Source organism: Panthera onca, chromosome A1 (assembly GCF_046562875.1).
Source record: "Panthera onca isolate mPanOnc1 chromosome A1, mPanOnc1 haplotype 2, whole genome shotgun sequence".
Taxonomy (NCBI): domain Eukaryota; kingdom Metazoa; phylum Chordata; class Mammalia; order Carnivora; family Felidae; genus Panthera; species Panthera onca.
This window is the reverse complement of record NC_138339.1, coordinates 229,320,656-229,341,438: the sequence shown is the minus strand read 5'-3', so window position 1 is coordinate 229,341,438 and position 20,783 is coordinate 229,320,656. Positions and strand designations below refer to the sequence as shown.

At 37.9% G+C, this 20,783-nt stretch overlaps 1 protein-coding gene across 11 annotated transcripts in view; it reads left to right on the top strand.

The window, feature by feature from the left end:
- The window catches only part of FRY (FRY microtubule binding protein), a 443,455-nt gene that overhangs the window by 325,372 nt on the left and 97,300 nt on the right, over positions 1 to 20,783 (top strand). For all 11 annotated transcript variants that reach the window (XM_060637419.3, XM_060637417.3, XM_060637413.3 and 8 more), the window contains 12 exons: positions 1,280 to 1,538; positions 2,824 to 3,006; positions 5,553 to 5,639; positions 7,824 to 8,083; positions 8,513 to 8,702; positions 9,324 to 9,448; positions 11,411 to 11,468; positions 12,545 to 12,636; positions 12,937 to 13,109; positions 14,424 to 14,584; positions 15,632 to 15,742; positions 19,627 to 19,781. In XM_060637419.3, the coding sequence (XP_060493402.1) occupies positions 1,280 to 1,538; positions 2,824 to 3,006; positions 5,553 to 5,639; positions 7,824 to 8,083; positions 8,513 to 8,702; positions 9,324 to 9,448; positions 11,411 to 11,468; positions 12,545 to 12,636; positions 12,937 to 13,109; positions 14,424 to 14,584; positions 15,632 to 15,742; positions 19,627 to 19,781 (1,854 nt within the window). The remainder of the gene's footprint in view (positions 1 to 1,279; positions 1,539 to 2,823; positions 3,007 to 5,552; positions 5,640 to 7,823; positions 8,084 to 8,512; positions 8,703 to 9,323; positions 9,449 to 11,410; positions 11,469 to 12,544; positions 12,637 to 12,936; positions 13,110 to 14,423; positions 14,585 to 15,631; positions 15,743 to 19,626; positions 19,782 to 20,783) is intronic.

Here is a 20,783-nt window from a genome sequence, read left to right as displayed (position 1 = left end):
AAATATTTGTGTCTTAAATAAATGAATAGAAGAATCTATACAACATTATGTTAACTGATGGTTAATACAATGTCAAGATTTAGTATCATTATGATACTCTAGGTTAAACCACCAATACCCTGACATTCTCAGGTTGACTTGGGTTTTCTCAACCTTGACATTGTCAGCATTTTGGTCTAGATAATTCTTTGTTGTAGGGAGTTGGCCCGTGCATGTTTGGCCAGATCACTAGCCTCTAACTACTAGAGAACTGCCGGTAGCACTCTCTGAGTTGTGACAGTCAATAATGTCTCCGGACATTACCGCATCTCCTTTGGTGGGCCAAAATTGTGGATCATTGATCTAACCCTTAGTTGCTCATTTTCACTGAACTTCCAGATGAGTCCCTTAGCTTCTCTGGTACTCAGTTGTTTTATCCTTAAAAGTGACAGGGTTTGATACTAATTTATTCTATAGTCAATAATGTATTAAAAAGTTATTCAGATACACCTAAAGCCATGTAATATTTTAGATTTCATCCTGAAACAGAAAAAAATGACATTAATGAAAAACTGGGGACAGCTGAATAAAATCTGTAGTTTAGTTAATAGCACTGCACCTATGTTAATTCCTTAGCTTTGATAAAGGTACCATGGTCATATAAGGTGTCCACATTAGGGGGGGCGCCTGGGTGGCGCAGTCGGTTAAGCGTCCGACTTCAGCCAGGTCACGATCTCGCGGTCCGTGAGTTCGAGCCCCGCGTCGGGCTCTGGGCTGACAGCTCGGAGCCTGGAGCCTCTTTCCGATTCTGTGTCTCCTTCTCTCTCTGCCCCTCCCCCGTTCATGCTCTGTCTCTCTCTGTCCCAAAAATAAATTAAAAAAGTTGAAAAAAAAAAATTAAAAAAAAAAAAAAAAAAAGGTGTCCACATTAGGGGAGCCGAATGAAGAGTATATGGAAGGGTGAACCATTTTTTTTTAATGTTTATTTATTTTTTAAGAGACGGAGAGACAGAGTGTGAGTGGGGTAGGGGCAGAGAGAGGGAGGGAGATATAGAATCCAAAGCAGGCTCCAGGCTCCGAGCTGTCAGCACAGAGCCTGATGTGGGGCTCGAACCCATCAGCTGTGAGATCATGACCTGAGCTGAAGTCGGATGCTTAACCGACTGAGCCACCCAGGGGCCCTGGGGGCGACCCATTTTTGAGACACAAGGAAAAACAGAGGCCTGTATTTGTTCAATCACAGATCTAGAAGAAAAGTTAATAAACTAAATCCCTTTATTTTCATTGACTCATTTTGCAGGCTGTCTATTCATATGGACGATGAACTGCGACACATTGCACAAAACTCTCTTCAGGGTTTACTTGTTGACTTCTCAGACTGGAGAGAAGATGTACTGTTTGGCTTTACCAACTTCCTACTCCGGGAAGTAAATGACATGCACCACACGCTCCTTGATTCGTCCCTGAAGTTACTGCTCCAGCTGCTCACGCAGTGGAAACTGGTCACACAAACTCAAGGAAAAGTCTACGAACAAGCCGGCAAGATCAGAAATTCAGAGGTAATCTTCACACTCCTCCCACCAATTTATATTCCCTAATACAGTACACACGTAAACGCGTCGCAGCTCGGAGACACTTCGGCGTTCTTACTTCCAGCCACCTAGGAACTTTCTGCCCTGTGGTGGCCCTTAATTTTTCCATCCGTGTAAACTGTGACCGGGAAACTCAGGGTTGATATGTTATCAGGTTAGAGTCGTTAAATTCACAAAACCATTAAGGGAGTAGAAATCGCTCTTTTCCGAGAATTATGACTATATATCTGTAAGAGCAAACGGCTATAGGCATGGCTACTGAGCCAGCATGGATATGCATATATGAAAGTTAGCTGCCCACTAGTTTTGTTTTGTTTTTCCTAGCCTGCAACATATTGGTTGCCTTGCCCAATATCCACAGAGAAGAAAATGCAACCTTGTGGTTTCTTTATTCTTTCACAAATCAGTCCTAAATGGCAAAAATTAATGACAACGTTATCAAGAGCCGGTTGAGGAGAAGTGTTGTCAGGAGAGCAGGGGCAGCGGTGACTTGGCATCGAATGAGCAGAGAGAGGGCCTGGCGAGGGAAGAACACAGCTGAGAGTCTGGGGAAGGCGGAGGCTCAGGGAAGCACAACAGCGCTGAGGAAAGAGCCAGGATCCAGATCCTAGGTCATTCCTCTTTCCTTGTGTGTTGTACACCCGCCGAAGCACGGAAGGGAGAGAAACAAGGATTGTGTGTGCTTGTCATAGGGAAGCCCTGAAACGGATGTGGAATCTGCCCTGTTGTCTGGCTTGCTTTTGTTTCAGACCCACTTGGTCGTGGTTCGGAAACTTTGAGAACCCATCTCATAAGCACGCACAAACCTAGATTAGAATCTAACACAAATGCAAGTAAGTAAGTGTGATTAGGAAGTAAATGTTTGAAAATTCAGTTGAATGGTGTCCAAAAGTCTATAGGGAATCTGGCTAAAAACAAATTAGGCCACTTTGACTGAATTTATGGAATAATTGCCAACAGTATATGAATAGAACCAGTTTTGTTCTTATTAATATTAATTGCCTTTGAAAGTGATTTCTTATCAGAGGTAACAGATGGTTGATGGTATTTCAAAGTAACAATTGATCTAAAGAAAAAAGAGATCTGTGGTGTCATGAATAATAATGAATTTATACTCCTGTCTGATTAGAAGCCACTGTAATTTATTTTAATATTACAAGGTCACATGTGCCGAAAGATGCGCATGTGAGTACTTTCTTCTTCCTCGATTGTTATTTTTCTGAATATACAATGTGTTCTCATTACGTGACAGCTAATTCCAAATGGCTCCAGCCACAGAATTCAGTCGGAGCGAGGTCCCCACTGCAGTGTTCTTCACGCCGTGGAAGGCTTTGCTCTGGTTTTACTCTGCAGTTTCCAGGTGGCCACACGCAAACTGTCCGTTTTAATACTCAAGGAAATTCGAGCTTTATTTGCTGCCCTGGGTCAACCGGAGGTATGGATTATCCTTCTGAATTTTCCAATTCATTTCTTTCTTTTGAAGTTCAGATTAAAACCTGTAAATAATGCATTATTGTTTTCTGTCCTTCCGTTCGCACATGTCAAGAAATAATTTTTGATTCGTCATGGGGTTTTGATTATGAAATAACATTCTTGATCTGTATGAGTTATATATTCTGAGAGCAATAGAAAAAGACCACTCTTGATTCTGTAAGAGGTGGTGCTTGGTTAAGAAGTGAAGAATTTTAAGATTCAGTTATGTGTCATTTTTCTTTTTCTTTAAATTTTTTTAAATGTTTATTTTTGAGAGAGAGAGACAGAGCGTGAGTGGGGGAGGGGCCGAGAGATGGGGAGACACAGAATCCGAAGCAGGCTCCCGGCTCTGAGCTGTCAGCACAGAGCCCAATGCAAGACTCGAACCCACGAACCATGAGATCATGACCTGAGCTGACACCGGACGCTTAACTGACTGAGCCACCTAGACACCCCCAGATCATTATTCCCAATAATGTTCAGCACACATCAAATTAAGAAGATATTATTACATTTATACTAGAGAATGAACTTGAGAAAATAAGGAGTTCCATTGAAAATGATCAAGGTATCAAACAGTCTGGCTAACTGAAATTTGTTTAATTGCATCAGTAATTGTAGAAAATGCCATCGCAAGAAAATGTCCCCTGAGATCAGAGAAGCGAGCCTATTATTAAGCATTATCGGCCAGCTGACCTCCACGCTTGGTCAAGTGCTCTACATCCTTGTTCTAACGTTAAGCATGTTGCCTGCGAGCCCAGGTGGCCAATCCCAGTACCTAGGTCGATGGGAGAAGGACCAGTTTTTTGTGTCCCATACTTCTTCGAAAAATGCTACTTTCCATTTTCCGGGTTTAAATCAGTGACCTTGGTTTTATGACCCACAAAATGGCCACTGTCTTTACCAAATATTTTCAAATCCATCACAGTGCTTTATGTTCACTTTTCTTCAGATAGCTTTGTGATTGATATATTTTAGGACATCTGTGGTTTCTGGTGAATGAATGTCTAAGACATACCGTAGTTTGGTAAAACTCTGTTCAGTCTCTAACTATGATAGTAATGATAACAATGATTACCATGGATGTGTCTGGCACTGTGTTGTGCTCTACACATAGTATCTCATTTAACTTTCACGGTCACCTAAGAATTAGCGTTATTATCCACAGTGGACAGTTACGGAAATTGTGGTTTAGGGAAATTCAGTACCTTACCCAAAATCAACAGGATGCAACAGAGCCCGAATTGAAACCCCCGAAGCCCCGTGTTCTTTCTAAGTATAGCTGACATACAATTGTTACGTTAGTTTCAGGTATAAAACCCATGCTCTTAACTGCTTTTCCAGGACTGTGTTAAAAACATTTCTCATATGTTACTTTCTTGGACCAGCCCCAGCTTTGTATAATTTTTTTATTGAGGTGTCATTGACCTACAACATTATATTAGTTTCAGGTGTACAACATGGATCTTTATTTGTCTACATTGTGTAACCATCCCTACAATAAGTAGAGTTAATATGTGTCACCATACAGAGTTATAGAATTTTTTTCTTGTGATGAGAACTTTTACAATCTGCTGTCTTAGCAACTTTCGAATATGCAGGATGGTATCATCAGCTATAGTCCCCATGCTGTGCACTACACCCCCATAACTCACTTATTTTGTAACTGGAAGTTTATACCTTGTGATTCCCTTCGTGCATTTCACCCACCCTGAAACCACCAGTCTGTCCAATCTATGAGCTTGTGCTTTTTTTTTTTTTCCAACCACAATTTTTTTTGAAACCATTCTCATTCATACATGAATAATGACAACCCGAGGCTTTCCTGAAGGCTTTTAAAGTAAATAATTTGATATTTCTGAGCTTCTCTATAATAAAGGATGGCAAACATACACATACCCATATATATACATATGTATATATGCTATTTGTGTAGAAGGATTTTCAATAAGATACTCTCTCCTATACCCTGTAGTTTGCTTCTTTTACTAAATAGCTTACACAACATAGATACCGCAGAGTATGTGGTCAGTCTCCATTGCACTTTCTTTGGAACTAAAATTCAATCGTAGTCAACAATTTATCAGTTATTTTTGCTGATGAATGACTTATGGATGTAGCATTTTAGTGGTCCAGCAAAGCATATTCTTGTGGGGCTTTCATCCTTAGAATTAACGACAACATGAACACTCTGAGGGATGACGTATGGCACGAGTGTTTGTTTAGATCCTTGTGTACACGCATGATTTTTTGAAATTCAAGTATATGTCTTTTCAGTACACTGTGAAGTTAGAGCTCTAATTATCTTCCACTGAAACTTGAAAGACTAAACTCAGACTCACAGGGAATTTAATCTACACATTTCACCATCTTGGCATTCACTTTTCCATGAGAAAACCCTTATCACTATCTTGCAAGCTGTTCTGCTTCGTGTACTGAACAAAGGCAGTGGGGTGGGTGGGAAGGATTCATTTTCCCATGGAGAGTAACTGCCGACCCTTCACACAGGACGATGACAGGCCTATGATTGATGTCATGGATCAGCTAAGTTCTTCCATTCTCGAAAGTTTCATTCATGTAGCAGTTTCAGATTCGGTAAGTACACATTTGATCCTGATTCCTAACTGTTCTTAAGTACAAGCTCTGGATCTGTCTGACAAAGAGAGACAAAGAAAAATGCTGTGGCAGAATGCTGGGGTTTTATGTCAGATTAATAAACTGACACAACAGTACTTATGAAAACAAGACAGGCTTTTCAGATAGTAGCTGAGGAAACATCCAGATAAATTTCAAACAAAATTTGAGCCTCAGGAATATAGATAATATTTTGCAAACTGCAATTTCAAGAAGAATTGTTCAGGATTCTTTAAGAAAGTTAATTCTCTTTATTTATTATGCTTAACACTGTATGTAACTTCTATATGGTGCCTTACAGTTTACAGCATGCTTTAACATTATCTTTTTCAACCCTCATAGGTACTAAACACAAAAATATTTAGGGGCAGCGCCATAGTGACACAGAGAGAAGCATTAGGACTGGCACTTGACCCTACTTGGACTCTGACTATAGGACAGCCTTATCTGCCATGCAAATAGATTCTTTCTTTTTCAAGAGCATATTGGCACACTTTAGTTTCCTGAAAAAGTTTGAAGGGAAATTGAAACTGATATTAACTATCTGATTTTTTTTTTTAATCAGCATAGTGCAGTAAGGGGACCTAGATTAATTTCAGCTAAATAGCTGAAAAGAGGCAGTGCAGGTCAGGGACCGCTTGCAGAATCCACATTGCTGATGCCTCTTGTATATTATTGTCAAATAGCTATAAACGAATGCAAACATTTGTCACAAATAGCTATAAATGAATACAGAGCCTGAAGGTGTTTGTGAGCTTTTCATGGTCTTTTCTCTGAGACTGAGCACAGATCCTTACCTTTAGTGGCCCTGTCCTTGCTTACGGTCATAGTAATAATGATCATTACTCAAACGAGTAAGCCCGGCAGCACAGACTTTCACAGTGATATTGAATAGTCCTTCTTTCCGAAATTCGGTGTTTTAACATGGAATGGAAGAGTTGAGTTTAACTGTCATATACACATCTCTTATTTGTCGGCAGATTATATTTCGTTCATGTGATTTTGTTCTGTCTATCAGAATCAAAATCCTGAGCCAGGGGTAGCTAGAGCAGCCATACCTCACTTAGGAAGATGCACAGAAAGGGGAGAAGAAGAATGTGCCTGCCTTGTTCCAGATGTTTCTACATTCCTTAGCTCACATAATTTACCTAAAAGATCAGGTGAGATTAGCATTCTAATTCCCAAGTTATAAATTCATGTCTCCCAGACAGAGACTCTGGGATGCTCAGGACTCTTCCCAGGTCATGAGCTCTGAGTGGGGCTGCTGTTGGAACCTCCTCTCTGACACTGAAGCTCAAGATGTGCCCCCTTAAAGCCCGCTCACCATTGAGGCTACTAGTGTGGTGCCTGACCCGTGGGAACCTGTAGACCCATCAGATAGAACGGGTCATTTTAAATGCCCGACAGTCATAAAGGCAATCTTCTCTCCGGGCACAGCTGCCAGATTATTTGAAATGTGGTCTTCCCCAAACTTTAATATTCTGGACTTAAAAGAGAATGACACATACGAACTTGCACGAGATATGCAGCAAAAAAGTTTTCAAACGTATTGGTTTTTTTGGCTTGATATCATAGGTCAAGAATAAGTAGGTGCCTTACCTCAAAACCATCAGTGAAATGCCCTTCATTAAAGGGACTGCATTCAGCCATCTCCCTAAATCAGAGGGAAGGTATTTTAATCTAAGTAGAGGTAAACAAGATTATGGCATTAAAAGGCCCACACTACCAAGACAGGGATTAAAAACACATTTGTGAATCTTAGAAGTTAATAAGTTTTAAGAATTTTCAATGGCAAATCCATGATCAAGTTTAACCCAGACCATATATTTTCCAATAAATATTCGGTGAGCAGTTGGGTCTACTAATGCACAGTGCTATGTGCCATTAAAACTGTTCAAAATATGACCTGTGTCCTTGAGCCCTGCACTTGAACTGCTTTCAGTCTTGCATCAGAAACAGCAGTGGCTACAAATGGGTATCCTATGTGGCAGGAGCAGGAGGGGTGTTTCAGATTCAAAGCTTGGCCCGTCGCAGGAGGTAATCAGGAAGAGCACTGTGGACGAAGGGGCATTTAGACCCAGCCGTGGTGGGGACGTGTAATTTACCGTGCAGCATTGATTCATTGCCTACTTCTTGGACCCACAGGCCACGTTACCGCTGACCCACAGTGTGGATCTACAGTGGTTGGTTGAGTGGAATGCAGTCCTGGTCAATAGCCATTACGATGTGAAGAGCCCTTCCCATGTCTGGATATTCGCTCAGTCTGTCAAAGACCCCTGGGTCCTCTGCCTCTTCAGTTTCCTCCGGCAGGAGAACTTGCCCAAACACTGCCCCACAGCCCTCAGCTACGCCTGGCCGTACGCCTTCACTCGGCTCCAGTCGGTCATGCCTCTGGTTGACCCAAAGTAAGAGAACTGTGTTTTCCTCTTTTGTTTATCATTTTTGCCCTCTTACATTTACATGTTATCTAAAAGATTGGCATATTATAATCCTCTCTGGTTTCTGCACTTCCTAATACAGAATTCTTAACATTGAATAAAAGCCAGTCAAAAACTCTTACCTAGCACTAGTTTGTTTGGTTTTTTTTTTCCTTAATAATCCATATGATTGACTATAGACTGTCAGAAACTTAGTGGTGAAAACAGTCTTAAAGTTCTATTCAACTTCCCATCCAATAGAGACATTCCCTGTCCAGACGGTTCTTAACAGCCTAGACAATCCTTGACGGGCAGTAGGTCAACTGTGTTGGGGCACTTCCTAGGGTCTTTATTTAACAAGTGATATTTAAAATGCAGAACTTAGTTTCACTCTTGTTTTCAACTCCGTACTTCCAGTAGCCCAATTAATGCCAAGAAAACCAGCACCGCCGGCAGTGGAGATAATTATGTTACCTTGTGGAGAAACTACCTTATTCTTTGTTTTGGAGTTGCAAAACCCAGTATTATGAGCCCGGGACACTTAAGAGCTTCCACTCCAGAAATAATGGCGACCACACCTGATGGTACAGTGAGCTACGATAACAAGGTGACGTGACATGCTTCAGAAGAATTATTCTGTAAGGTTTTTTTTTAGCTCGTTTGTCTAGAGTTCACAGTGCGCGTCGCACTGTGCCTGCCATCTGGAGTATATGGGATCAGATTTTCATCCTACACATTTCTAAATTCCATTGAGCGTTGACGTGCATAATTTATTAGTCCTCCCTGACAAGTGGGGAACTGAAGATTAAGAGAAGTTAAGAAACTTGGTTAAGACCATAGAGTGCCCTGAGGTTTATTCATTTATTATGCCCTGAGGTTTGGTTCCTGCCCTGCATACCACATTTCTCTCTCTCCTTGCCAAGTATTCTCCTTGAAACGATGCCTTCATTACATGATCTTGTTAAGAATGGGTTTGTAGATTTAATTTTAAAAAAAGAAGACATAATAAAAGTATTCTTTAGGATTTGTGTCCCAGGTAAAAAATGCATTCATGGTGCTGTATTAAAATTTATGTCTGTCTTTGTTTTTTTTTTTCTCTCTGAAATGATGGCAGTGCTTTGGGACGTGGTTTAGTACTTTGAAACTGTTATAATGGAATCATCCTTTGACTAAAGGAAGCATCGGTTATCATGTTACCTCTTTTTCACTTTTAATCAACTTGTTTCAGGCCATAGGCACCCCATCGGTGGGAGTTCTGTTAAAGCAGTTGGTGCCTTTGATGAGACTAGAGGGCATTGAGATCACAGAGTCCTTAGTTTTAGGATTTGGAAGAACAAATTCCCTTGTTTTCAGGTACGGTAGTCTCAATGAGTTGCTCTAAATTCGTTCCTACTGCTGTTGTCGTAGTTCCTGTTTTTAACTCAAGTTTGAGTCTGCGTGTTGGCATGTGCCTGGGGGGGTTTATAGGCTTTGTGCCATTTCCTTTGTGTCCTCATGGTTTGACGTGCATGTAGCCAGCGTTTCTCACCGCCGCCTCGCTTTTCCCCTTTCGCCTTTGCAGCTTTGATTTTCCATCTCAGATTTTATCTCGTTTGCAAGATTGGTTTTAGATAGCTATAAGGGAAGGTAATTCAGTGTCCACCGCCAGAGAGCCAGACTGTTCAGAGGCTTTCATGTCAAAACAATGAGGTCTGCTCATCAGCCATTTATGCAACAGATCTCGAAGGCTAAGCACTGATAGAACTCTTTCAAGGGTATTCTGTTACACTAGTCGATCTTTTCAGAAGGTGCTTTATCTGCCTTAATAGAACCATCATATCTCGGATTCTTGGCTCATTTCACACCTTTAATCAAATAACCGTTCCATCTGAGGCAGTGTCAAAGCCTTTTGAAAGAGTCATCATAAAATATTAGTTCAGGCTGTCTCTGGTGACTTGAGCTAAGCATATAAGCACCAGTAAAATTCCCAAGTTTTTTATGTAGAGAGAAAAGGGAAAGCTCTAAGCATCTGCCATAGACCCTATTCGAAAACTAAAGATTAATGAGACATTTTAGAGGCAATTGGAAAAAATCTGTTACATTGTTCATGTATAGAGTCAGATTTTATTCTCATAAAAAGTAATTGTGAGTTCTGATACTGGAGTGTCAGCTCACCAGTGTTTTTACTACTTACTAGTTAACCAGTTAAGACAAAGAATCACATAGACATACTACAAGAAGATAAGAAAACAATTCCTGGAATAACCTAACATTCTTTCCCAAAGAACCTAAGAAACTAACATTCTTTCCCAAGGACATAGGTTCTCGTACATCTTGCCCTATGAGTATTCCTAGGGGTGGGTAAGATTATGCAATTTATTACCCACGTGGGTCCGGAAAACTTAGTCTCTGGGCCTCAGTTCCCTTACCTGTAAAACTGTTATAATAAATAAAAATGAAGTATATCTATCTAATAAAAAAAGAAAAATTGTTATAATTATAAAATCTATCTTACATATTTATTGAGAGGATTAAATGTAAAAATGTACGTAATAAATATTCAGTAAATGGTTGCAGTTGAAGGAGGTCATTAATATTATTTCCATTTCTTTGATGAAGAAATTCTAGCATCTGTGCTAGAAAAATCTGAAATGGAGTCCAAGTGTTCTGTCTCTCAGCACAGAATGCCGCAAAGTTTACCTTCCTAACTTTGGATTTCCCTGGAGGATGATGTCTAAGAGCACAAATTATCCCACCGGAAGACTGCAGAATATTGCAAGGTGTTCAGGCATCGAACAGACAGACTATACACAAAATACCTAGCCACAGGCTAGCTCTTCTAATTTGTCTGTCTTGACATACCAGTTCAGAAGTTATTTCCCAAAGAACACAAATACTTAGTTGAGAACTGGAGATCGTGGGGATGGGTGAAAGATGAAAATGTCTTCTGTGAAGGACTCGATTTTATCTTCATCCCCACTGCCTGTAGTAAAGTGCTTTGAATGTAATCACCACTTGTAATACATTGTTTGTTTAACTGTTTAGAGGGGGATTTTCAACATCAGGGTCTCCAGAACAGTAAATCAGAATCAAGTCAACAGACATGCATTGAGCCCAAATTATATACATAACACTGGGATAAAGACCAGTAACACAAAGTACAGGCCAACACCTAGTTCCAGTTCCCCACGTGACTAAGAAACAGGAAGGCCAGGGGGCGGTTGATGTCAGAAGCAAAATGAGAAAAGAACATGGTTTAGGACTAAATGCACGTATTTGGTGATAAACTTGGTGTCGATAATAGTGAATTTCAAATGCCAACCTTTATCTCCATAGAGAGTTGGTGGAAGAACTCCATCCATTAATGAAAGAAGCCCTGGAACGAAGACCAGAGGTAATATTTTTAATTTAAATACTTAATACCTCCGTTCGTGTGGTCAACGTTATAAATTTAGATCGTACTTAATGGTTTCCCCTAAAAAAAAAAAATACAAACACCCAGCCTGCTTTTAATAGTGAATCTTAATATTTTAACTTCTGTTATTTTTATTATTGTTCAGTATTTGAATATTTAGCATAATACAGTTCCTCTGTTAAAAGATTCTGTGTTCTAAACTCATGAAGGCAAACAATCTAAATGGTCATGCACATGTTAAAATACTACATTCTTTTGTAGGAGGTTTGAGTTGATTGAATGTTTTTGTTGGTTTGCTTATTTTTTACGAGGAGTTGAATGGTCAAGATATTATTTGTTTGATCTGGCATAGGAAGGATTTTCTTCAAAATTATCTTTCTTGAAGTGAACTCTGGAAAGGACAAATTTATACACAGCAGGATTAAAAAAAAAAAAAAAAGAAGAGAAGATGGAAAAAGAAGCTTCCCATATAGTAGATAAGATACAAGAAGCAGCAAAAATTTTAGCAGTGTGACTTGCATGACCAGAATTGGTGGGATTCTTCGTGTCCACTAGCCCTTTCTTGTTTCCGTGCCTCTGTCTTTCCATAGATGCCAGAAGCATCTAGGAACTGAGGCTGGTTAGTTCTCAACGTTGCCACCTTATAAATATTTACTGACCCACTTAGGATCTGTTTCTTTTATAGCCTCTAATAGCAAGATTTTCTCTAAGGATCTGGAAGAAAGAAAAACACCCTTGTCTTTTGTGTTTAGAAAATTGAAAACCCAGGGGCACCTGGGTGGCTCAGTCAGTTAAGCATCTGACTTCGACTCAGGTCATGATTTCAGTTTGTGGGTTCAAGCCCACATCGGGGTCTGTGCCAACAGCTCAGAGCCTGGAGCCTGCTTTGGATACTGTGTCTGCCTCTCTCTCTGTGCCTCCCCAGCTTGTACCCTCTTTCTCTCTCAAAAATATGAAAAGTCATGTCTAGATTATGCCTTTCTTTAATACAGTTTCTCAAAGCAAAGTTATTGTTTTGCCTACGTTCATAAATGGTATTACCTTTTTCTACACAGAACAAAAAACGCCGAGAACGGCGGGATTTGTTAAGGCTACAACTACTTCGAATTTTCGAGCTTCTGGCTGATGCTGGTGTCATAAGTGACAGGTAAAGTGAAGATTCTAATGAGTTGATCTCTCCTCACCAAACTGGTCTTTTTGTCTTTTTTTTCTTTCTGTCTTTCTTTCTTTCTTTTGTTTTTTTAAATAAGTTACCTTTAACTTTTACTCAGAAACGTCCAGAAAAGCGTATTGTTGTTTTTGTGCATATTCGATTTATACTGCCCATAGGTCAAGAACAAATTTAGTGTGTGAGTTCTGACAGCGAATCTTATTTTCCATGAAGCATGTACTACTTTGATGTAAAGACCAGTCATCTAAAATCTTTATTTCTTTTTTATTATTCCAGCACAAATGGAGCGTTGGAACGGGATACGTTAGCCCTTGGAGCTTTGTTCTTAGAATATGTGGACCTGACCCGCATGCTTCTAGAAGCTGAAAATGATAAAGAAGTTGAAATTCTTAAAGATATCCGGGCACATTTTAGTGCGATGGTCGCCAACTTGATTCAGTGTGTTCCAGGTACAGGGATGCATCATTGCGGATTTCCTTTCATGCCTGACAGACCGTTTGTGTTTCTCATTACTAGGCTTTTCCTCTTTAATCCTACTGGCCTGTGTGCAGGTCTTAGATGGGATCGTTCATTTACTTTGAAATACTTGGAAATACACATAAGAACAGATTGTGGTAATCCAGCACAGAGTTGGAAAGGGAACAATAGGAATGAAATTTGGCTTTGTTCTTGTCATTATTTCTATTCTTTGTTTTGGTTCCCATCTAAAAATGAATCTATGTAATTCATAGGAAGGAAATAATTCAGGGGGAACATTCACAAGGGCTTCATTTCTTCTTCTTATTGTGCTAACCTGTGAACATGTGATCCGTCTCCACAGTATGCCTTCTCTTCACTCTCCGATCAACACATTCTATACAGCTAATAAATTAGATTATTGAGAGGTTTTTGCACAGAGCAAACTGTGGGTATGGGTATGAAAACTTTTCATCTAATAAAAGCATGAAGAATAAAAATAGCTGGCCAGTTTGGTGTAAAAATTAATTGCTGTAATTAAAAGCTGTGACATATGGAGCGCCTGGGTGGCTCAGTTAAGCGACCGACTTTTGATTTTGGCTCCGGTCATGATCTCATGGTTTGTGAGTTCGAGCCCCACATTGGGCTCTGCTCTGACAGTGCAGAGCCTGCTTGGGATTCTCTCTCTCCCTTTCTCTCTGCCCCTTCCCTGCTTGCATGCGCTCGCTCTCTCTCTCTCTCTCTCTCTCTCAATGAATAAACTTAAAAAAAAAAAGTTTTGACATAATTACAAAAAGCCACAACTCAACTGTTTCTACCTTTTCATTGTTTTGAGATTGTAAAACCTTTTTCTTGCCAATGTTCCTCATCTTAGATGACCCTAAATTAAGATTTCAGTATACTTCTTCAGTTAAAATACGTTTGTTTAAAATAGACAGTATATACATTGTATTTCACAGGCAGCAGCAGTTGAGAGGATGTTTGATATGTAATCAGTAACTGAGTGGAAGGGGTTGCAGTTTTGCTAGACATTGATTAGAAAGCAGGGTCTGTGAGTCCACTTTTTTCCTCTGCTTCCCTCTCTGGACAAGGTGCCATTGACTGCAGCATGAGGAACAGGAAGACCACACATGTAGAGAGAAAATGAGGCTTGACTTCTTAAATCCAAGTTTCATTACAGAAGACTCGAGTTAGGAAATGAAATTACTGCTTTCCTCAGAACATAGGAATCATGTATAATAGTGCCATAAAGTGTATTCACTATACTTTTCAGTCAAGCCGACTCCTAACTCTGTTTTTCTCTCCAGTTCACCACCGAAGATTTCTGTTCCCCCAGCAAAGCCTGAGGCATCATCTTTTCATCTTGTTTAGCCAGTGGGCAGGACCCTTCAGCATTATGTTCACCCCTCTCGACCGCTACAGTGATAGAAATCATCAAATTACACGATACCAGTATTGCGCATTAAAGGTAGGGCACCTTTGTCTCAGTGGATGACTTACGTTGGCCCAATGGTCTCTTTCCCCGTAGATAGATGGCTGTGTATAAATATGTAAATACTCCAGTTGGTTTCTCAGCTGGGTTGAGGTTTGGGTTTCAAAATACAAAACTTGTCCCAGCTCTTACTTTTATCTAGTGTATGAGAACCACATGGATTTGCTTATTTACCCTGTTAGTAGCTGCCTTGTCCATTAACATACAACCTAAAAAAGATATATATGTTACCTCAAGTTCAGAACCTACCAAGAGCCACATTCCCTTTTTAGTCTTCCATTTTGAAACACTTCCAAAAATAAATTTCCACACTACTAACTGTTCCAAAACTTCAGAAGCATGATTCCTTGCAGCCTAATTACATTTAGAAAACTGTGTTTCAATTCTGTCATATATATGGAAGTTTGATCACGTACCAGTTGACTTTTGCCTCAATGGAGCTAGCTGATTTAAACCATGGCCCTCATAGTCATTTGGACCTAGTAATTACAAAGTTAATCATTCTTACATTCTCTTGCTTCCTCTCCTTCTCCGAGTAACTAAATTTATATTCTTAATTTTTTTCCTTTGATTAAGAATCATGTTATTTATTTCCACATTTTTCATAGTTTGCCAATTTAGTACATTGGTTAAATATTTGTCATCAAAGCAAAATTTGAAAAGCTGTATTTACCTTATAAGCAGAATTTATTCACTTGAAATCACGGAAGGTAAGTATAAATACTGTGAAATGGCCATTTTGTTTTGAGTATCTTACTCTTTTGTCATAAAGATTTGTTTAATCATAAAATTATATGTCCGTGGAGTTAAATTTATGGCTTTTAATTCTTATTTAAAAATCCAAAATTGGGAATCTGGTCCTTCTTATTGAATCTAGTAAGGAATACTTTAAAATATTATGGTAGTAACTGCTTTAAAAGACCCTCATTACCTATAAATCTGGTAGTTACATTTTGTGAAGTCACTTGCGTGTTATTAGATCATTCCAAGTTTCATGCACACATTTGGTTGTTTTGTTATCAGGCAATGTCAGCAGTGTTGTGTTGCGGCCCTGTGTTTGACAATGTGGGCCTTTCCCCCGATGGCTACCTATATAAGTGGCTTGACAACATTCTGGCTTGTCAAGATTTACGAGTAAGTATTAGCCAAAAATACATTGCTTTTAAATGTCTTGGGTGTTCCACCTGATCAGGTTACTAGAGTGTAGAAGCATTGTTCACAGCACAATCTCTGCATGTATCAGCCACAGAAGTATAGGTTTTTGTGTTATTCATATTACACTATGATGCATCAGAATTAAAAAAAAAAAAGTATTCACCAAAGTTGACTATAAACTGGACCCTAAAACAAATTTCTGTGAAGTTCATAGGATTGAAATGACACAGACTATTTCTCTAATCACAGTGATAATAAGCTAGTAATCAATAATAAAAATATAATTTAAAAACACCCTTCCAGGTAACTAGTGAGTCAAAGAACAAATTACAATAGAAACTAAAAAATATCTTTAACTGAAGAATAACAAAAATAATATATACTAAACTTGTGGGCTGTAAATAAAGCTGTGCTTAGAATGAAATGTATACCCTTAAGTATATATTTGAGAAAGAAAAAAAAGGCTGATAACCAATGACCTAAGCATCCATCTCAAGACGTTATAAAAAGAATAGCATATTAAACTGAAAACAAGTACAATGAAGGGAATAATAGAGATGAAAGCACAAATTAATGAAAGAGAAAAAATAGAAATGATAATTTAAGCCAAAAGTTGAATTTATTACGACTAATAAAATTAATTCCTGGCAAGTCTGATCAAGAAAGAGAGAAGGCACATGTCTCACCAACATCAGAAATATTAAGGGGACATCCCTACAAATGGTAGATGTTGAAAATAAAAGAGAATATATGAACATTTTGTGCCAATAAACCTGAAAATTTAAATAAAATAGAAAAATTCCAAAAAAAACACAACCCTAGAAGAAAAGAAAAATCTGAATAGTCATTTAAGTAATAAACATGAGCAAGAAATTTTGGTAGCATCTCTCAACAAGCAGAACGAAACACACCTAAGATCTAACTTCCTTTGATTTTGTTCTGGTTTCTTTCTAATATTTTTATTTTTATTTTTTATTTTATTTTATTAATTATTTTTCTTCCTCAAAAATGAAAAGATGAAGGGATTCAGCCTAAAGTAAGAACAGGAAGAAATGATGGCCAGGGATTTAATCAACACAGATAAAATTAAGATGTCTGAACTAGAATTTAAAACCACAATTATAAGAATACTAGCTGGGGTTGAAAAAAAGCATAGAAGACACCAGAGAATCCCTTTCTGCGGAGATAAAAGAATTAAAATGTAATCAGGCCGAAATTAAAAATGCTACAACCAACATACAATCTCGAATGGATGCCATGATGGTTAGGATGGATGAAGCAGAGCAGCAAATCAATGATATAGAATTTATAAGTAATAAAGAAATTTTATCTGTAATTCAAAGTCTTCTCACAAGGAAAACTTTGGATAGTTTTACTGATGAATTTAACATTTAAGGAACAAATTGTGTTGATTATATACAAAATCCTTAGAGAAAAAACAGCTCAAGAGGAAATATTTTATGAGACCAGCATAACCTTGATACTAAAACCTGCCAGGGATTTAACAGGATAAAAAAAATTAACAGGCAATTTTATTCAGGAGTATAGATACAAAAATGTAAACAAAATATAAGAAAATCAAATTTAGTGATATATAAAAAGATGATTCATCATGATCAAATTGGCACTTTTTAAGAACTGCAAGATTGGTTCAATATTCAAATATCCATCAACTCCTTAGTATGTTAATTATATTAATAGAGTCTCAAGAAGGAAATACACAAACATCTCAATAGAAGCAGAAAAAGCATTTAATAAAATTCTACATTTATTTATGAGAGAAACTCCTATCAAAATTAAGAATAAAAAGAACATTCTTAGTTTGATAAAGGGTGTCTGAGAAAAACCTGTAATAAAAATTATACTGTATAGTGAATATTGAAAGTATTCTCTGAGATTAGAATGCTCAGAACAGGCTGTTGTGAACAGGCTAGCCACAGAGTGAAAGATGTTTGCAACATAAAACCAACACTTCTTATCTGGAGTATATTAAGCATCCCTACAGATAATTAGATAAAGACATTCATAGAAAAATAAGCAAGTGACTTAAAGAAATTTACAAAAGAGGTTATTTGGCCAATAAACATAAGAAAAGTTTCTCAAGCTCATTAGTAATTAGAGAGATGCAAACTAACCACAGGAGATGCTACCTCAAATCCACCAGAATGGTGAAAACTAAAAAGACTGACAATGTTGATGAGGAAATAGAACAACAGGAACTCTCACACAATGCTACAGAGAGTAGAAATCCACATAACCACCTCAGAAACCTGATTGTCATTATATACTAAAGTTGAACATAGTATGCCCTAAAACCCAGCAGTTTTACTCAAATATATATTTTATAAAATAAGTTTCCAGTGCGTGCAACATATGACATGTACAAAATTATTCAAAGCAGTATTATGAAGGCAAAAGCTGGAAACAACCCAGATGTCTGTCAATATAGAATGAATACATTGTGAAGTAAAGATATATTAGAATGTAACAATGAAAATGAGTGAATATAGATGCTTCTCAAACATGAGTTGTGTACAAGAAAACACACAAAATTATAGGCAATATAATTCCATTTGCATAGAGTTCAAAACAGCCCAAACTAACCAACAGTTGTTGAAGTCAGAATAGTGGTTACTTTGGAAAAGAAGAGAGAGGCTAGTGATTAGGACAATGCATAAGGCAGGCTTCCGTGGTGCAGGAAATCAATCTGGTGTTCTACTTCCTGTGTTCACTTTGGTGTGTTCAGTTACAGTAACTCATCATTTACTTATGAATTAATTGTATACTATGTATCTTATACTTCGATATAAAGTTTCTAAAGCTCAATTAAAAACTTGCTGATTTTCTTTCAGGTTGAACCAACTTTTTAATGAAATGGTATTTTTAAGTCCTTTTTAATAGTGTCATTAACTTTTATCTGCTGCTAATTACTTAAGCCTGTGGGGAACTAGGTTGATGATGTTCAACCATCCAAGTAGAATATTACTCCCATCTTAGCCCACACCCTGTGGTTAGAAAAAAAAAAAAACAAAACCCAGAATCTTTTCTTATCCCCCTCGTTGCAACTGGCAACAGAAGGAAACAGAAGGAAACAGGAAAATGTTACTTTCTTAGGGGAATATGGCCTCCACGCACTAGGCTTCTCATGGACAAATGTGACCATCCAGTATTTGACAGTAGCTTCCAGAACCGTCAATAAAGGATCTCATTAATTCTATCTAGTATGATGATTGTTTCATATGAAAGTCTCTGATTTAGAAGAGTTTATTAATACTACATTTCTTTTTAAAATATTGCCAGCTAAATTTTACATGGTATTTTTAGTAATCAAGCCCCATAAACATATTCTGATTTTTTTCCTCAAAAGACTTGCATGCATAAAGGCCATCCTTTTGTATATTTAATTTTCAACCAAATACATGTACTTTTCAAAAATATTTTAAATACAATGAAGAAACATTGCCAACAGTCTTCATTATCTTTTCAGAATTAAAAATCAAGAATGAGTGGACCCTGTCTGACGGATTTACACAGAGTCAAATTTGGTTTATACATACATTTCAATATTCAGTTGCAACATCGCCTCCTCTTAAAGTAAAATATATGGAATAAAAATTAAGATAAAGGGACTCCTGGCTGGTTCAGTCTGTAGAGTGCACAACCCTTGATCTCGGGGTTGTAAGTTTGAACCCCACGTTGGGTGTAGAGACTACTTAAAAATAAAGTCTTTAAAAGAAAACTAAGATGAATACACAGTCTCCACTTTCATGTTACCCACTTTATATTGGGTAGGCAGATTTTGTTTCCTTCTCTGGAAGAATCTTTCACTAGACATGAATAATTGCTTTTCTCCATGTATTCAGGTTCATCAGCTTGGCTGTGAAGTTGTCGTCTTGCTATTGGAACTTAATCCTGACCAAATCAATCTTTTTAATTGGGCGATTGACCGATGCTACACAGGTTCCTACCAGCTTGCATCCGGCTGCTTCAAAGCCATCGCAACTGTGTGTGGAAGCAGGTATGTATGTGGTCTTGGAAGTGAAAGGTACGGGCAGTGGCAAGTACAATGAAGGTTGTTCTCCATGATAATGAGCACGTGAGAGCAGTAAGTTCTAAGGAAATACAAAATGGCCAATATTTCCCCAGTAGATAGTCCGCTCCCTTTAAGTCTGCAGCTACATTGACTTTTCTCATTCTCCAGAAGAGTGATTTGGAGTAGTAGCATCCATCTTTTTAATTGCCTGGAAATTCACAGTGAAGCATGAGAACAAAATTTGAAAATGAAAAACAAGATACATTAAAGGAATTTCTAGAAATGTTTGTGACAGATGTGAACTATAAGCCCTTCAGCCATCCTGAGACCAAACTAAATCCAGGAAGCAACCTTAAAATGTTATCTCTCTCTTGGCCAGAACTTCAGAAAGGAAGAAAAAACAAAATGTGACACCGTGGGTTCCTTAGATTACGCTTGTAAAACCACCCTCCTTAGTTATATAAATTAGTCCCTCAGTGAAGTTGTTCAGCACTGTAATTTACTGAGTGAAATAATTTCACTATTTCATTGAAACAATTTCATAGCTAAGATGAAAGGGTTAATGAAGACCACAAAGTGCATAGCTATTCCCAAGAAAGAGCTTATGTGTTAGAAAGTGAGAGATGGCAGCTCAAGTTTATTTTTGAAAAGACTCGTATAGACTATTGACTTCCCTTTTTAATTAAATGTTGCATTTTAAATAGCTATCTTGAGCTACCAGATGAAGGGAATAAAAGTGAATTAGTTTCAAATTCTGACCTAGTACAACCTATTCTGTTCTAAATTAATAAGAACAGAATATTAGAGACATCTACTTTCAATAAACCTTAAAATGGACATGCTATTTAAAGAGAGAGGTGTCTCTTTATATTTTTATCTTTCATTTATAAAGATAGTAGATAATATTTCACACCTAAAGCTTTCATTTTCTATAAACTTAGTAGTAGAATGTTTATTATATACTTTAATCTCTATAAAAGTTACAAC